Consider the following 16,629-nt stretch of genomic DNA (forward strand, 5'->3'; position numbering starts at 1 on the left):
GATTAATAAATGTTTTCAAAAGGCTTTTAAACACCTATTTGATTCTTTGTGTTGTGTTTTCTTGTAATGTATATGTTTATTTTGAGTCTATTAAAGAAAATGCCAACCCATAGCCTTAGATAACAGCCTAGACACATTTTGGGAGATTTCTGGTTGAGCCTTACTCCTGGCCAAATGCTCGCCCTAGGGAGCAAGCACTCTCCCAGAGAGCAAGCCACCCGTCCCCTTAACCCTAATAGTGCGGTACAAGATTTTAGCATCCATTTTTGTTAAATGGAACCTTGTAGAGTTCTTGTAATAATCCCGATAGAAAATCAATTAACTGGTAATTGACTTCACGGTTCGTCTCTTAGTCCTATCCCTTGCAGGACAAGACTCAGGGATCTTAACCTCTCGTAGGCTAGAGAATACAGCGGAAGACTTTTTAAACTATAAGAACAGAAAGTAATAACTACTTTTCCACACATACAATCACCCGAGTAACAATAAAGTATAACGATAAATAGGTCATCAAATGTACTCGTCAAAGACCGATCATCACAAAATAAGTTACAACTCAAATCATTGTCTTAAAATAAGATAAAGATCAAATCCTAAGTTTAAGCAATGCCAAAGAGATGACAATCTCGAACATTCCCTCTGCATTATTTTTAATAAACAACTATTCATCCCCCTTTAGGTATATTTTGGAGTTTGTTTTATATTTTTAGTTTTAAAAAGTAAATTAAGAATAAAATACCAAACACGCTCCCGTTGACTTGAAATGTTCCAACAAAACCTTATATGTTAATAAACATGTTTTAGGATTTGGAACCATCAATCAAAATTCTTGGAACTGTTGGAAAAATCTAACACAAGAATAAATAAAAGCCGAAAAACAATCTAAATCATGTTTTCTTGAAGTAGTCTTTGATATCATTTGTAGGGGACCTATTGCGTAAATTCCAAAAACTTTATTTTATGAGGCGGAAAACAAAAAACTGATAAATCTCATGAGCTTTTAATCTTCAAGAGAAACATGGCTATATTGAAACAATAACACAAACTTTTTGTGTTACTTTAATAAAATTATTATTATGGTGATATTTCACTTTGTTTTATAAATATTAATTAATTTATTTAAAAAATAAAAGTAATATTTCCCTTTGTTTTCTGGTTGCTTAAAAAAAAAAAAAAAAAGACATGAATGATGGTGCATTCAGATTCAAAGAAGCTTGACTCCAAACTACCCAAACAAATTTAACAAAGAATGAATGGTAGAGGATAGAACGAGAGACCATCGAACCTAGAAATTAGCTTCTCTCCCAGACGCTTTCTTATTTCCACCCACTAAGCTTCAGATCTGCTTCAGATGTTGGAAAACTTGAACGTTGATAAAACTTGAAAGTTGAAAGCAATGGTCGTCGGGACTGCGTCGTCATTACGGGTCTGAATGCGTTATTTTTCCAAGCGTTTCTTGACTAATTTGCTCCAACTTTTAACTCCCTATGCATTCTGAATAATCCAACTGACACTTTAATTTTCGGGTGTCACTTGGAATCCGTGAAGAAAAATTTATATTAAAGTTTCCATGACATTAATGGTTTCACATTTCAATTTCATTACTGGTACAGTTTTTATTGCGTTGGGCCAAGAACTCTAATTGTTTTATAATTCAATCTGAATTTAGAAATAAAATCAACATCAATTTAAAATATTATTTAATTAAGGCCCCCTACCTTAATTTAAAAAATTAAAAGGCATTAATATCATATGAATATGAAATATTCTGAAATAAATAAAGCTTAAAAAATCGATAGCAATAAATAAGGGAATCAAATAATAATAAACTATTCAACTCTAATTATGTTACACATGTCTAACTATAAACAAAATCTAGAAAATTGTATTAAACACATATGTGCTGCATATGTATTAGATTGAATCTGCCTGTAACAAATCTGTTTTACAACTAAAGTTTAGACATGAGTTAGCGAATGTTAAAGTCATAAATATGACTTGATTGTAAAATTTTTATATTTGTCTTTATGACATTGTAACCTCATAGCTTTGACTATAATTTATCAGAACTTATACTCTCTTATGTAAGAGTTTATGCTCTTATCTTTTTTTAATAAATGAATATGAAAGATTTCCTTAAAAAAAGAAACATATTAATATTAGTTCTTGCAATTTTTTTTTTTTTTTTTTGAAAGGAATCAATTCAGTCTCATTCATTGATAAACGAGCTTAAAGCTCAAATAACACAGAGCAAAAGCTCTGAAGCAATCATAGCCGAAACTACGAGTTTACAAGCGTCAAAGATGACGTATTACATTCTAGATTCAAACAAAATTCGCTAACCTATGATTAATTTTCAAATTAAACAGCAAATCTGCACCAAACCGATTCAAACCAATGCATAGGTAGCTCTTATTCCTCGGCACTGAGAGTAGATAACCCCAAGCCAAAGCTCATCCTCATCAACCCGAAAGCCAGGATAACGTTCACATCAACAACTCAAAGGTCTGGACCAAAGCAACAAACCCGAAGGGCATCAGACGGGCAGATCGAGAGAGAGGACTGAGCATTATTACAAGCAAAAACAAAAACGATTACAGGGAAACAAAACAAGACAGAAAGAACAAAAAAAAAAAAGGAAAGCCAGACAAAATTACAAGGAAATAAACAACATAAAAAGCACACCAAGAGGATGACAGCAGCCGAAAAGAAGAGCCGATCGCACACTCGCCAAAAACCTAAAACGAAAGGGGCGTTGGAAGCTCATTGCAGTGGGGGCATAAGAAAAGGCCTAGCAGAGGACAGTGGGCTGCGAAGCACGCGGAGGAGATCGGCGGCGCACTCAAATGGAGGGGAAGTTTGAATGAAACCCCAATAGCATCACCCACAAAGTGTACCTAAACAAGCAGAAAAAATAATAAAAGCAAATACAGAAAGAAACAAAAATTACTAGGGACCAAAGGAGGGGGAAGAGACAGAGAGGAAGGGAAACGAAAAAAATCGCCCAAAGAACTAGAGGCATCAGGTAAATAGGCTAGCTCGCTAAGCAAAAGAGGGCAATGGGAGGGGAGGGGAGAGGCAGAAGAGGGAGAGGGGAGGTGGGTCGGAGGCAGTGGCGGATCCATAAGTTTGTTTTACCAGGGGCGGAACCAAATTAATAAAATAAAAATAATAATAAATTTTTTTCTCTTATATATTATTTTTATTATAATATATAAAATTATGATAAACACAATTCAAAATAAAAATTATAATACAATGTGTGTGACAAAAAGTATATATATCAGACTTCATAAATATATGTCATAATTGATATATCGATAATTTAACATGAAAGCACTAGTACAGAAGTATAAAATACAAAGCGTCTAAAATTGTGATTGCGTTTTGTGAAAGCACTCTTTAGTGTGCACTACTAAGAGCCTATTTATGATTGCGCTTGGAAATAAAATTTTTGTTTATAGAAAAAGCCTTAAAGAACTTTTTGGAACATACAACATTTTCAAGCTTTTCCTAGAATGCAATTTTGAAAGTTTTTAAAGAAAAAAAGTGTTTTTAAAATATTGTTAGCAAACCAATATTTTGTTGTCTAAGAGCATCTCCAGCAGTTGATGGCTATTTTAGCCACTCAAAATCAACTGTTTTTCATTTTAGCTACTAATGTTTCACTACCTCCTCCACTAGAACATGATGAACATCTATTCTAACTCTTCACTTTTTTTAAAAATTATTTTTTTTATTGTTATTTTAATTATTTTTTTTATCCTAGATTTTCTCTTCTCTCTTTCTCTCTCTCTCTCTCGACAAACTAGAAATGGGAAGTTCTCCTCAAATTAGACCATAAAATGTTGGGATAAAAATTTGATCAGACCATCTCTCATCTCGTGACGAGTTGGAGAAATCAGAAATGAGCTAGAAATGGAGAAAAGCATAACGGAGAGGGAGGATGGGCGTGAGAGATAAAATCAAGAGGGAGATTGAGACGAAGAGATTGAGAGAGAAAGAGAACAGAGAAGACGGGATTGAGAAAGAAAGTGGGAGAGCATTGATAGCGGAAGAGGGACGATTTTTCGAACATTAAATGGGTAAGTTTTGAATCATTATTTGATTTTGATTCTTGATCTTGAAATGGGTTTTGTGTTTCTGGGTACTCTTGGAATGGGTTTGATCTTGGAATGGGTCTATCAACAAGAAAAGAACCAGAGTCCAGAGAAGAAAGAAGAAGAAACTGTCAACAAGAAGAGAACTAGTAGGGGCGGGAGAATCAAGAGCACAATTGCAGGAGGGGCGGGATAAGCAAGAGTTGGGGCTAGGGTCAAACAAACAAAAAATTTACCTTAGAAAAAACATTTTCCAAAAATTTACGAGGGGCGGGCGCCCCTGCATAGCTCTACGTGTATCCGCCCCTAGCCAAAGAGGGAGAACAAAGGTCCTCCCGCTCCGACAGCTGCAAGAGATGAAACCCTAGCAGAGAGGGGAGGGGGCTAGAGAGAGAGAACTCGTTCTTGCAATTGTTTATTCTAGAGTTCTGTATTGATTTTCAGCTTGAATAACTTTTTTCCTAAAATTGCTTAAAAATTTATTAAAAAGATAGTATTAAAAATCAATAGTATTCAATTCATAGCATTAAAGCATTAAAAATCAATAGTATTCAATTCGTAGCATTAAGCCATATCTTCTCCAACATTCTATTTTGAAAGTCCCATAGCTCTTGTGAGTTGCTCAAGGAAGGTTTAATATGGAGGATTGGGAGTGGGACACAAGTACGTATTTGGAAGGACAAATGGTTTCCTCGACCGTCTACTTTCATGATACACTCCCAACCTTTGTTACTGGACCCGAATGCAATGGTTAGTGAGCTAATTGATAGGGACACAAAATGGTGGAATCCTACTTTGTTGGGGAATTTGTTTGTCAAGGAAGATATCCAACTGATATTGTCTTTACCAATAAGTGTAGCTAATCAGGAGGACAAGCAAGTTTGGAGGGGAACAAAAAAATGGGCTATTTTCTGTTAAAATACTTCATTCAAAAGGAGATGGAATTGCAAGGACTGGCAGAGTCTTCATCTAGGAAAGGGACTAGCAAGGTATGGCGAGATATTTGGAAGTTGAGACTCCCTAATGTGGGAAAAAAATTTCTATGGCATGCTTGCCATGAAATTTTGTCCACTCGGGTGAATTTACAACGAAGGAAAATAGTGGAAGACGCCTTATGTCCACTCTGCGGAATTGAAGAAGAATATGTGACTCATGTCCTTTGGCAGTGTCCGTCAGCTACGGATGTGTAGAGTTTGGGTTGTAAAAAACTGCAGAAATGGCCTACTGTTGGAAGAGAATTTTTAGAAATAGTTGAAGAAGTGTTTTCCAAATGTGATCTGGACCCAATTGTTTGTAAGAATTGCAAGAAGAATATGGCTAAAAAGGAATGACGTAGTGTACAGAAGGTTTTTGAACATCTAACTTTGTTGGTCCAAGGCGCGAAAGATTATGTTGCAGAATTTATGAAGGTGACTGAAAGGAGGGATGTGGGATTGCCTACAGTTGCTCTGACGGGAGAGAAGAAGTGGAAAGCACCTATTTTTGGATGGCTGAAAGCTAATTGGGATGCATCTTTTGAAAAGAACCAAGGGTGGATGGGATTCGGAGAGGTGGTGGGGATGAGACAGCAGCAGTGATAGAAGAACCAAGGGTGGATGGGATTCGGAGAGGTGGTGGGGATGAGACAGCAGCAGTGATAGAAGAACCAAGGGTGGATGGGATTCGGAGAGATGGTGGGGATGAGACAACAGCAGTGATAGCGGCACAATGCAACTCTTTTGTGGGTGCTCTTGATCTGACAGTAGCTGAGGCTCAAGCAGCGTTGATGGCGATACAACTGTACAAAGAACGAGGTTTTACAAAGGTCCATTTCGAAGGAGATGCGTAGACTGTGGTAAATGTAGTGAATTCGAAGGAGGTGGATTGGAGTGGAGTTGGATTATTAGTGGAAGATATTCGTTGCGAGACACAGGCATTTCAGCTTTGGTGAATGTCATTTGTCAGTAGGGAAGAAATTAATGCAGCACATTCTTGATCCAAATTTGCTACAAGAAATTTTGTGGACCAAAAGTGGCTCTATGAGTCGCCTGATTGTATTAAGGATCTTATTTTGATGGAGCAAGTTGCTCTATCAAGCTAATGATTTAATAACAATGAAGTGCTTCTAAAAAAAAAAAAGGGGAAAATGCATTTTACCCCCCTGAAGTTTCAGGGGTTTTGCAATTTTAACCACGAAGTTCAAAAAGTGGCAATTTACCCCCCTGAAGTTTCAAAATTTGACAATTTAAACCCTCCGTTTGTTTTTTCCGTTTAACTGGACGGAACTCGGCGCACGTGCTCCTCACGTGACTTTTTCACTCAAAATCTTCCAATTTAGCCCTCAGTAATATTACATGATGAACCCAACCCCTTTTCAACCCCACCCACACACTTTGCTCGACATTCCCTCCAAACAAACCCACACACCCCCACGGAAGCACGACAAGGTGAAGAAGAAAGTTCCAAAGGCGTGCTCCTAGCCCAGCGACAGCAACGAAGTCCAAAAGTTCGCCATCTCCTCTCTTCGCCATTTCTTAAGAGGTATCTTTAGATTTCAAAATATTGGATAATGTAATGTTTTAGGGTTTTGTGTAGAGAACAAATTGGGGGTTTTGTTGGAATATTGATTAGGGTTGTTTTTGTTTAAGGGAATATTATATGCCTCTTATTTATTCTTCTTTATTATGGTTTAGCTTCCAATAAACATTACTTTTTCATGCTACAACGATTAATGGATGAACGGTTGTAAGCACTTGTAGCTTGGTTGGCCGTGGTTATTTTCTATGGTCTGAGGTAGTAGTTAATAAAATGCTACCTAATTAATTAAATAAGGAGAGGAGCAGCCAAAGCTGAACAATGTAAGTCTGAAACCCAGGCTGAAATAAGCTTCCTACACTCTTCTCCTTCTCTAATTATTTTCCCAAAAAAAGAATAGCGTAGGTTTCAGAATACGTTGGTCACATGCATGCATTATTACCCATTTGAAATGTGATCAACAATAAAACAAATGTGGAAGCGGACTAATTATGTATTACTATATCATGTAGAATGGATACCTCAAATGAAGGTGCAAGCTCATTTGGAAGCTCATTTGGAAGCTCGTTTGGTTCAGCTCATAGCAGTGGTTCATCTGCGGTGCAGCGCGTTTGCTTCTATGAGCGGCCGACTATTGTCAAAACACCCAACACTGAGAAAAACTTTGGAAGGAGGTTTGTGAGTTGCGAAAACTGGAAGGCAAGTACTTGATATTTTATGTAATCAATATATGAGCTGTCATTGTTTACTGCTTTTGTTTAGTTTATTCAATTACTTTCGGTTGGTAATTGTTAGTTGTAATGTGTTTTGTAGATTAACCAAGACTGTGGTTTCTTTGAATGGCTTGATCCTAAAATGTGCTCCTTTGGTAAGAAGGTGGTACATCGTTTGCATCAAAGGCACGAATATTTAGAGGCTCAAGCGAAACGATATGAAACATTGGTTGAAGTTGAAGTTGGGAAGGTAAGAGCAGAACATGAGAAAAAAACCGTGCAGCTAAAGGCAGAAATGGAGAGTGAAGCTCGTCATATGAAGGAACAACTGCTGAATGAGATATCTCAGTATCGTAAACAACTCGAGATTGTGGACATAAAGATGAATGCAATGAAGAAGAATTACCTTACAATCATTGTATGTTCATGTATGGTAATGATGTGTGCATTATTCATGTTGTTATTTGGATACATTCCCAATGGTCACCACGTCTGCAAATTACGTCGTGTGATGCTATCCTGAGGTTGGTCGTCATGGTTGAGCTGGTGGAACGTGGTGTAGTTTTTTGTTGTGGTTTTGTGATATGTTAGTATATTTACCAATGTGTAATATGATAGAACTATATAGTCGTATGTGAAGTTATTTTGTCTATGACATTAGTCGATATGTTGGATCATGAATCCATTAGTCCCATGGGGATTTGTTCACTTTAAATACATTAGTGTCATGTGTTGTTTGGAGGATTTTTTTAAATTTTTTACTTTTTTATTTTTCATTTTTTGGGCAATGAGCAATATGTTGTTGCCACGCTTTCCATAAATCAGGGTATAAGCTAAACCTTAGAAGCTTTCCATAAATCAGGGTTTATTTAATCGGAGTTATTTTGTTTTACAGGTATTAGTCCGTGTTTGATCATGAATTTGCAATTCCATTAGTCCCACGTGAGATTTGTTTAGTTAAAAGGCATTAGTTCCATGTGGGATTTGTTTAGTTTAAGGGTTTAGGGTTTAAGGTTTAGGGTTAAATCGTAAACCCTAAATTTGACCTCAACCCTAGTTTAACTCCATTAGTCCCAAGTGCGATTTATGTTGCATTATTATGTAGTACGCGATATAGTGTTGAAGACCTTATTGTGTTCAACATCTTTCAATAAAGATCCTCAAACGAAAACAACATACGAAAACTACCAAAGGTATAAATTTGATTAAAGATACTCATATAAAAACAATATACCAAAAATAATACAAATAAAGTTGTACATTACATTGAAATATCCTCATACCAAATCAATAAATGAAAAAAAAGATCAAGCTTTACATTACCATTGCAATTTCCTCATATCAACACAACATACCTAAAATAATACCAAAGCTGCAAATTACATTCAAATTTCCTCACTCATACCAACACAACATACCTAAAATAATACCAAAGCTGCAAATTACATTCAAATTTCCTCACTCATACCAACACAACATACCTAAAATAATACCAAAGCTGCAAATTACATTCAAATTTCCTCACTCATACCAACACAACATACCTAAAATAATACCAAAGCTGCAAATTACATTCAAATTTCCTCACTCATACCAACACAACATACCTAAAATAATACCAAAGCTGCAAATTACATTCAAATTTCCTCACTCATACCAACACAACATACCTAAAATAATACCAAAGATGTAAATTACATTCAAACATCGTCATACCAACACAACATACGAAAAATAATACCCCTGCTGTAAATTACATTCAAATTTCCTCATACAATAACAATACGCAAACTACATACCAAAACATGTTATTGTTTTGGACTTAGCAACCAACATAAAAACAGCATACCATTGTACTAAACTTAGCAACCAACATACCAAAACAGCATACCATTGTACTAAACTTAGCAACCAACATACCAAAATAAAGTTTGATTGTACTAAACTTAGCAACCAACACACGAAAACATGTCATTGTACTAATCTTAGCAACCAACATAGCAAAACAACATGTGATTGTACTAAACTTAGAAACCAACACCCCAAAACATGTCATTGTACTAATCTTAGCAACCAACATAGCAAAACAACATGTCATTGTACTAAACTTAGCAACCAACACACCAAAACATGTCATTGTACTAATCTTAGCAACCAACATAGCAAAACAGCATATCCTTGTACTAAACTTAGCAACTAACAAACCAAAACGACCTATTTACGTGTCATTATACATAACACCTAACATACCACAACCAACATCGTAATAATTTACAAGTATAAAACATCTGCCTATGGCTTCCAATCTGGATTTTTTCGTTTCCTCTTGGCCTCCATAATTTCTATTCCTTTTTGTACTGTTCTCACAATGCGCTTGCCTTTCACTTGGTTTGACGATGAAGAAGCATTTGCATCACCTCTGCCTGCCACAGACGGCGTTCCACCACCCCTTGCTGCCCCACCCCTGCGTACACCACCCCTGGCTGCAGCACCCCTGGCTGCAGCACCCCTGGCTGGACCACCCCTGGATGCACCACCCGTTGCTGCCCCACCCCTAGTTGCAGTTGAACCAGTTGAACCACCTCTTGTTAATGGGCCTTTTCTTACAGATCCTGAAATTCGGCCACCCCTAGTCAATGGCCCTCTTCTTACAGCAGTTCCAGTTTCACAGTCATCTTCAGTTAAGTCAATGTGTATTGGGCCAGTGTTTTTTTTTGAGAAAACTGTGACAAATACCAGCTATTCGATCCGAATGGCGAGTCCTTGTTGCAGGCCCTCCTATGGACAACTTAGGAAATAGTAGATCATCTAGATCATCTGTTAAGGGTCCAAGTGGGTCACCCCATGATGGAGGTAGTTCAATACCTGCACCAAATCCATGTTCAAGTATAGCTGGTCTACGTGGAGATGAGCCTTTGCCTTCACTAGCAACTCCAGTTGCAGGTGATACGCCCTCTTCATCAGCAGCTGCAGGAGGGGGTGATACTCTTTCTTCCACACCACCACCGGCGGGTGGGAAATCTTTGCGTACATGGGCAAATCCGGGGGGGGGGGGGTGTGTGCTCTCGCTCGTCAACAAGATGCGGGATGTGGATTTCCTTTCTCTTGGAATGTGCACCAACACTTGTAGATGCTTTGCTCTTTGATATGCCCTTCTTCTTTATATGTAAAAAGAAACAATAAAAATAAAACATATCAGAAAATAAGTTACATAAAAGACAAGACAATTATGAGGGTTCAAAACAAAAAAATAAATAGAAATCATTTGTTTGGGATACTGTTTTTAACTACCTTAAAAACAGTAGCCGACTGTGGACCAAGTAGTCCACCACACAATTCCCTAAGCAAAGACATTTCCTGCTAAAATAACACAAAATTTGTTTTAGCACAATTGGAACAACAAATTGTTAAATGGTGGACTACAATAATACCAAAACACTTAATAAAATAAATACAATAATACAAAATAATTAAAGTACCTTCTCCGTAACTTTTTGTTTCCCTTTGGTCCCTTTAGGTGTACTGTCACCATCCCTTTGTGACTACACACATAAGAACAAAACTATATTTAGTATCACAAGCATACCATGTATAAAAGTAAATAAATACGATTTCCTTCAAGTACCTTCTCCAAAACTTTTTGTTTGCCTTTGCTCGCATTAGGTGTACTAGAACCAACCCTATGTGACTGCACACATAAAAACGAAAATAGGTTTAGTATCACAATATTACCATGTATATAAGTAAATAGGAACTCCTTCCACTACCTTTTGCACAATTGTTTGTTTGCCTTTGCCTTTTGTCGCTTTAGGTGTTTTCAACCCAACACTTCGTGACTACACACACAACATCAAAAACAAGTTTAGTATCATGCATAACAACGAACTATAAATATTATAAAACATATGTTTATTAAATATGAGCTATATGTATGAGAAACTTACAATTGGTGTATCCGACTTCTTGCTATTGGATGCTTCACTTCTATTGGTTGGACATGCCCTTTTATTGTGTCCAACCCCGTTACACTTCCCACATCTCATTCGCGCTCCGTACTTCCTCATCCGATATGGATTTCTTGGGTCCCTGCTCTCATCGGGTGCCCTTCTCCTTAGCTTCTTTGGTCGACCCGGGGCAATTCTTCCTCTTGGAGGCTCCAACTTATCATGACTTGTTTTTATCCACTGTTCCTCACTGGGCATTGGGTATATTACTGGAGCATATGCCTTCTTGTAGACCTCAATAGTAAAGCACTCATCAACATAGTCTTCAGGGTCCCCACAATCATAGAGTATAGCTGCCACTGCATGGGAACATGGGATTCCAGTAATTTCCCACTGCCTACAACCACACCTTCTTCTACCAAGGTCTACCACATATTGTCTATTATCCGGACAAGTAACTTCAAACATAGAATCACCAGCATACTGTGCAATGCAGTCAATTGCTTGCAACCCAATTTCTTCCAACTTTGCAGCAATCCTGGGGGTTAACTTCCCAGTCAACTTCTTTATCCCTTCCCTCTTAACTTGATATCTCCGCATCAGCTTCTTCCGTATCATCTCCAACATGGTCAACATGGGCTTCTCACGGGCCTTCAAAATATATGAGTTGAAACACTCACAGATGTTGTTGACTAGGAGGTCGCACTTGGGGTAGTCACTAAACCATGCCCTAGACCATGTACTAGGGTCAATCTGACTCAAATATTCATACGCGGCTTCATTCATCTTCTTCAACTCTTCCATATGATCATTGAATTCATATTCTGTGTATGAAGAGGCTGCAGACCACAACTGTTCCTTCAGTGCCAACCCTCGATACCCCCCAATGTCTCTAAAGTTGGCATATAAATGCCTAACACATATTCTGTGATCAACCATGGGCATAACAACCTCAAAAGCTGGCATTAGACCCTACAAAAAAAAAATATATATATATATATATTATGTTACCAAAACAGTAGTCAAACAAATTGCATGAATATTTAAGTTGTGAACAAGAAAACAATTTACCTTCTATCGATCTGAAATGAATGTAGGCCTAGCATGCCTGTCATGGGTACCAAGATCAGAGACAAGGGTTTCAAGGAACCAAATCCAGCTGTCTTTAACCTCGGCTTCGACAACCGCAAAGGCAATTGGGTACATGTTGTTGTTCCCATCCCTTCCACCTGCAGAAAGGAGTTGGCCCTTGAACGGTCCTTTTAGGAAGCACCCATCTACCCCAATGATCGGCCTGCAACCCTCCAAAAAGCCTTTCTTCATGGCAGCCAAACAAACATATAGTCTTCCAAAATTTGGAGGCAAATTTGGGTTTGGTCTATCAACTTTCATAACAACACAGCTTCCACTATTAGTATTCCTCAAGGTTTCACAATAGTCCCACAACCTACCATATTGGTCCTCAAGATTCCCATACAATCTTTGTTTGGCCTTCCTCCTAGCTCTGTACATCATACTTGGGCTCACATCAACACGCCATTTCTCCTTCACTTCATGTTGGATTACATCCAACGGCATGTTCGGCTGAACCCTAAACTTGTCAATGAGATTATGTGCTATCCAAGAAGAGTTCACAATGGTGTTTCGGTATTTTCGACCACATATGTGTTTAGACTGTACTGATCTTACTTGAAATGATTCTTCATCAGGCATCTTCCTTCCATACACCATGTACTTACATTTCGCATCCCTGCATACCGCTACACACCTCATTGTTTCATTTTTCGTAAATTTGACATCCTTTCCCCTCTTCACATTGTACACCCTCACAGCTTCCCTAAACATTTGAATGTTTGGGAATTTCATCTCCAGTTTAATGACTGGATCCACTAGATCCATAGCATGAAAGTCGACTGCACGTGCAGATTGTGTTTCACAATCTTCATCACTGATGACTGGCGACGCAAGTATATCACTCCTAGCCATTTCGGAGTTGTCATCATCATCATCATCATCACCTCCGAGAACACCAGCATCACCCTCACCCTCATCATTATCATGTTCATCACCTCTATCATCATCACCCTCACCCTCATCATTATCATGTTCATCACCTCTATCACCCTCACCCTCGTCATTACCTCTATCATGTTCATCGCCTATAGCATCCTCACCCTCTTCAACACCTCTGTCATCCCCATCCTGTTCCTTTTCCTGACTATTTGGTTTTGTATTTGATGGTCTAGCCCCACTATCAATGTCATCAACATCTACATCAAAAAGATCTTCATCATCACTAATCCTATCACGCCACCAAGGGTCATTAGGGTCAACCCTCCCTCCATCCTCATCTTCATCCTCCTCATCTTGTTCATCAACTACACCCTCTCCGAAAGAAACAACAAATAAGTGAACTACGTTATGACCAGTGTGCTTAGCAACCATAAATAGTACATTATGGTCAGATGTAATCAAATGCAAGCCATTGACTAAACTTTTACCAGGTTCTTGAAAAAAGATTAAATCCCCCGACTTGTACCCATAATGTCGACATATGCCTTCCAATTCGAAATATGACAACTCATCAGGGTCAACACTCTCTGTATGTACTGCCACATCACCCCCCACGTACTCACATCCAAGTGTCCTGTTGAATCTACCACCATGGTGGACCTCAAACAATAACCTTGAATTGGCCATCCTACAAAGTGAAATAAACATTTTTAGTGAATAATTTGATTCAATTGGCCATCCTAAACTAATAATTTGAAATTAATTTCAAACTCAATAACATGTCACATATAGGTGATGCATTAGAAATTGACATGGTTAATTTCATCCAAAAGCCAACAATCCCAACTCGGCATTTGAAGGAAACAAAAGAAATACCGAAATAAATAAATTTTATATATATAAAATTTATTTATTTCGGTATTTCTTTTGTTTCCTTCAAATGGTGGTTTCCGAAAAAACAGAAACCCTAAGATTCTCCGAATCACCCACCTAGTAGGTGCATGCCAGCAACAAACGTGAATTATACTACTATGTGGCCCTCATTTTATCTGGTACATATTTTATGTGTGTGTGTGTGTGTGTGTGTGCGTGTGCATCTCTTCAAAGAAAAGTTTAATTCACAAAAGAGAATTGACATTTCCCATTGCAATTTTCAAAAATAGGGGTTCAAAATTGTGACTCAATTGGAAGAAGTAGAAAAGAATCCAATTTTAAGTGAATATAATCACAAGTGTAACAAGGAGATGGAGCATATGATGATGATTTGTAAGTCATATGTTCAAGTCTTTCAAGATTGTAGCTTCATTATAAAAACAGGGAGATATGTATAGCCAAACACCAATACTGTTTTTACTTTAAATTCCAACCAAAATCCAATATGTGGTTGCTTACATTTGTCCCTCATCCAACTTCCAAGTATATATATGTGTGTGTGTGTGTGTGTGTGTGTGTGTGTGTGTGTGCATCTCATCCAAATAAAGTTTGATTCACAACATAGAATTGACATTTCCCATTGAAATTTTCAGAAATGGGGGTTCAAAAATTGTGACTCAATTGGAAGAAGTAGAAAAAAATCCAACTTTAAGTGAATATAATCACAAGTGTAACAAGGAGATGGAGCATATGATGATGATTTGTAAGTCATATGTTCAAGTCTTTCAAGATTGTAGCTTCATTATAAAAACAGAGAGATATGTATAGCCAAACACCAAACTGTTTTTACTTTAAATTCCAACCAAAATCAATATGTGGTTGCTTACATTTGTCCCTCATCCAACTTCCAAGTATATATATATGTGTGTGTGTGTGTGTGTGTGTGTGTGCATCTCATCCAAATAAAGTTTGATTCACAACATAGAATTGACATTTCCCATTGCAATTTTCAGAAATGGGGGGTTCAAAATTGTAACTCAATTGGAAGAAGCCTAAACCCTAAAAAAAATTCCCCCCAAAAACCCCTAGAAGATGGTCCAAAATTAATTGCAAAATTGGGGCATACCGACAAAAAATGATGAACCCACAATAGTCAACAATTCACAATAACCCCAAAACCAATATTGCCCCAAAACCCCAAATAAACAAAAAACCCTAGTACATGGTCCAAATTACTTGCTAAATTGGGGCATACCGACAAAAAATGATGAACCCAAAATATCCAACAATTCACAATAACCCCAAAACCAATATTGCACCAAAACCCCAAATAAACCAATTGTACTAGTACATGGTCCAAAATTAATTGCAAAATTGGGGCATACCGACAAAAAATGATGAACCCAAAATAGTCAACAATTCACAATAACCCCAAAACCAATATTGCCCCAAAACCCCAAATAAACAAAAAACCCTAGTACATGGTCCAAATTACTTGCTAAATTGGGGCATACCGACAAAAAATGATGAACCCAAAATATTCAACAATTCACAATATTCGGGCATTGTAACCCCTAAACAATTCAACACCCTAAACCCTAAACCCCCAAAACTCCCAATTTTACAAAAAACCCTAAAGTAGATGGTTGATAATTAGTTGTAAAATAGGGGCATACCTAGATAGCAACCGAAATTTATGGGAACAAGTTGTTTGCTTTCTGCTGTCCCCTTTCACCACGCAATGGGACCACGAACAAGGGACCACGAACGGGGGACCACGAACAACTTCACCGAAATTGTCGCCTGGGTGTTGTCGTGATGTGTCGTGTGGGTGGGGTAGAAACGAAAGGAGACCACGCGATTTGCTGCTTCAATACACGAGGGGACCACGCCTTTGGAACTTTCTTCTTCACCTTGTCGTGCTTCCGTGGGGGTGTGTGGGTTTGTTTGGAGGGAATGTCGAGCAAAGTGTGTGGGTGGGGTTGAAAAGGGGTTGGGTTCATCATGTAATATTACTGAGGGCTAAATTGGAAGGTTTTGAGTGAAAAAGTCACGTGAGGAGCACGTGCGCCGAGTTCCGTCCATTTAAACGGAAAAAACAAACGGAAGGTTTAAATTGTCAAATTTTGAAACTTCAGGGGGGTAAATTGCCACTTTTTGAACTTCGGGGTTAAAATTGCAAAACCCCTGAAACTTCAGGGGGGTAAAATGCATTTTCCCCAAAAAAAAAAAAGTCTCATAGTTGAAAATGGAAAAAACAATTTAATAAATGATTAGAAGATGGAAAGTCTCATTCGAAAATTCTCCTCTTTAATTTCATTTGAGATCCTATTCCGTTTTGGTCATGGCCGATTAAGGATTTATATTTAAATCACATAAAGCTAATTAATGATTTATATTTAAAATGAACATAAATACTTTTGAAACACCAAATAAATATTAACATTGAACCTTATGTAACGATTGATTTGA

General features: G+C 37.6%; 1 protein-coding gene across 1 annotated transcript; it reads right to left on the reverse strand.

Annotated features, from left to right (window-relative positions):
- Positions 1 to 11,250: 11,250 nt before the first annotated feature.
- Positions 11,251 to 12,237, reverse strand: LOC132165116 (uncharacterized). The gene has a single exon (XM_059575617.1). It carries the CDS (start codon positions 12,235 to 12,237, stop codon positions 11,251 to 11,253), a length of 987 nt encoding a protein of 328 aa, XP_059431600.1.
- Between the last annotated feature and the right edge of the window lie 4,392 nt (positions 12,238 to 16,629).

The sequence above is a fragment of the Corylus avellana genome, chromosome ca11, assembly GCF_901000735.1.
Source record: "Corylus avellana chromosome ca11, CavTom2PMs-1.0".
Classification (NCBI taxonomy): domain Eukaryota; kingdom Viridiplantae; phylum Streptophyta; class Magnoliopsida; order Fagales; family Betulaceae; genus Corylus; species Corylus avellana.

Coding starts and splice junctions, on each gene's coding strand:
- LOC132165116 (XM_059575617.1), bottom strand. CDS start 12,237: ATGCCAGCTTTTGAGGTTGTTATGCCCATGGTTGATCACAGAATATGT.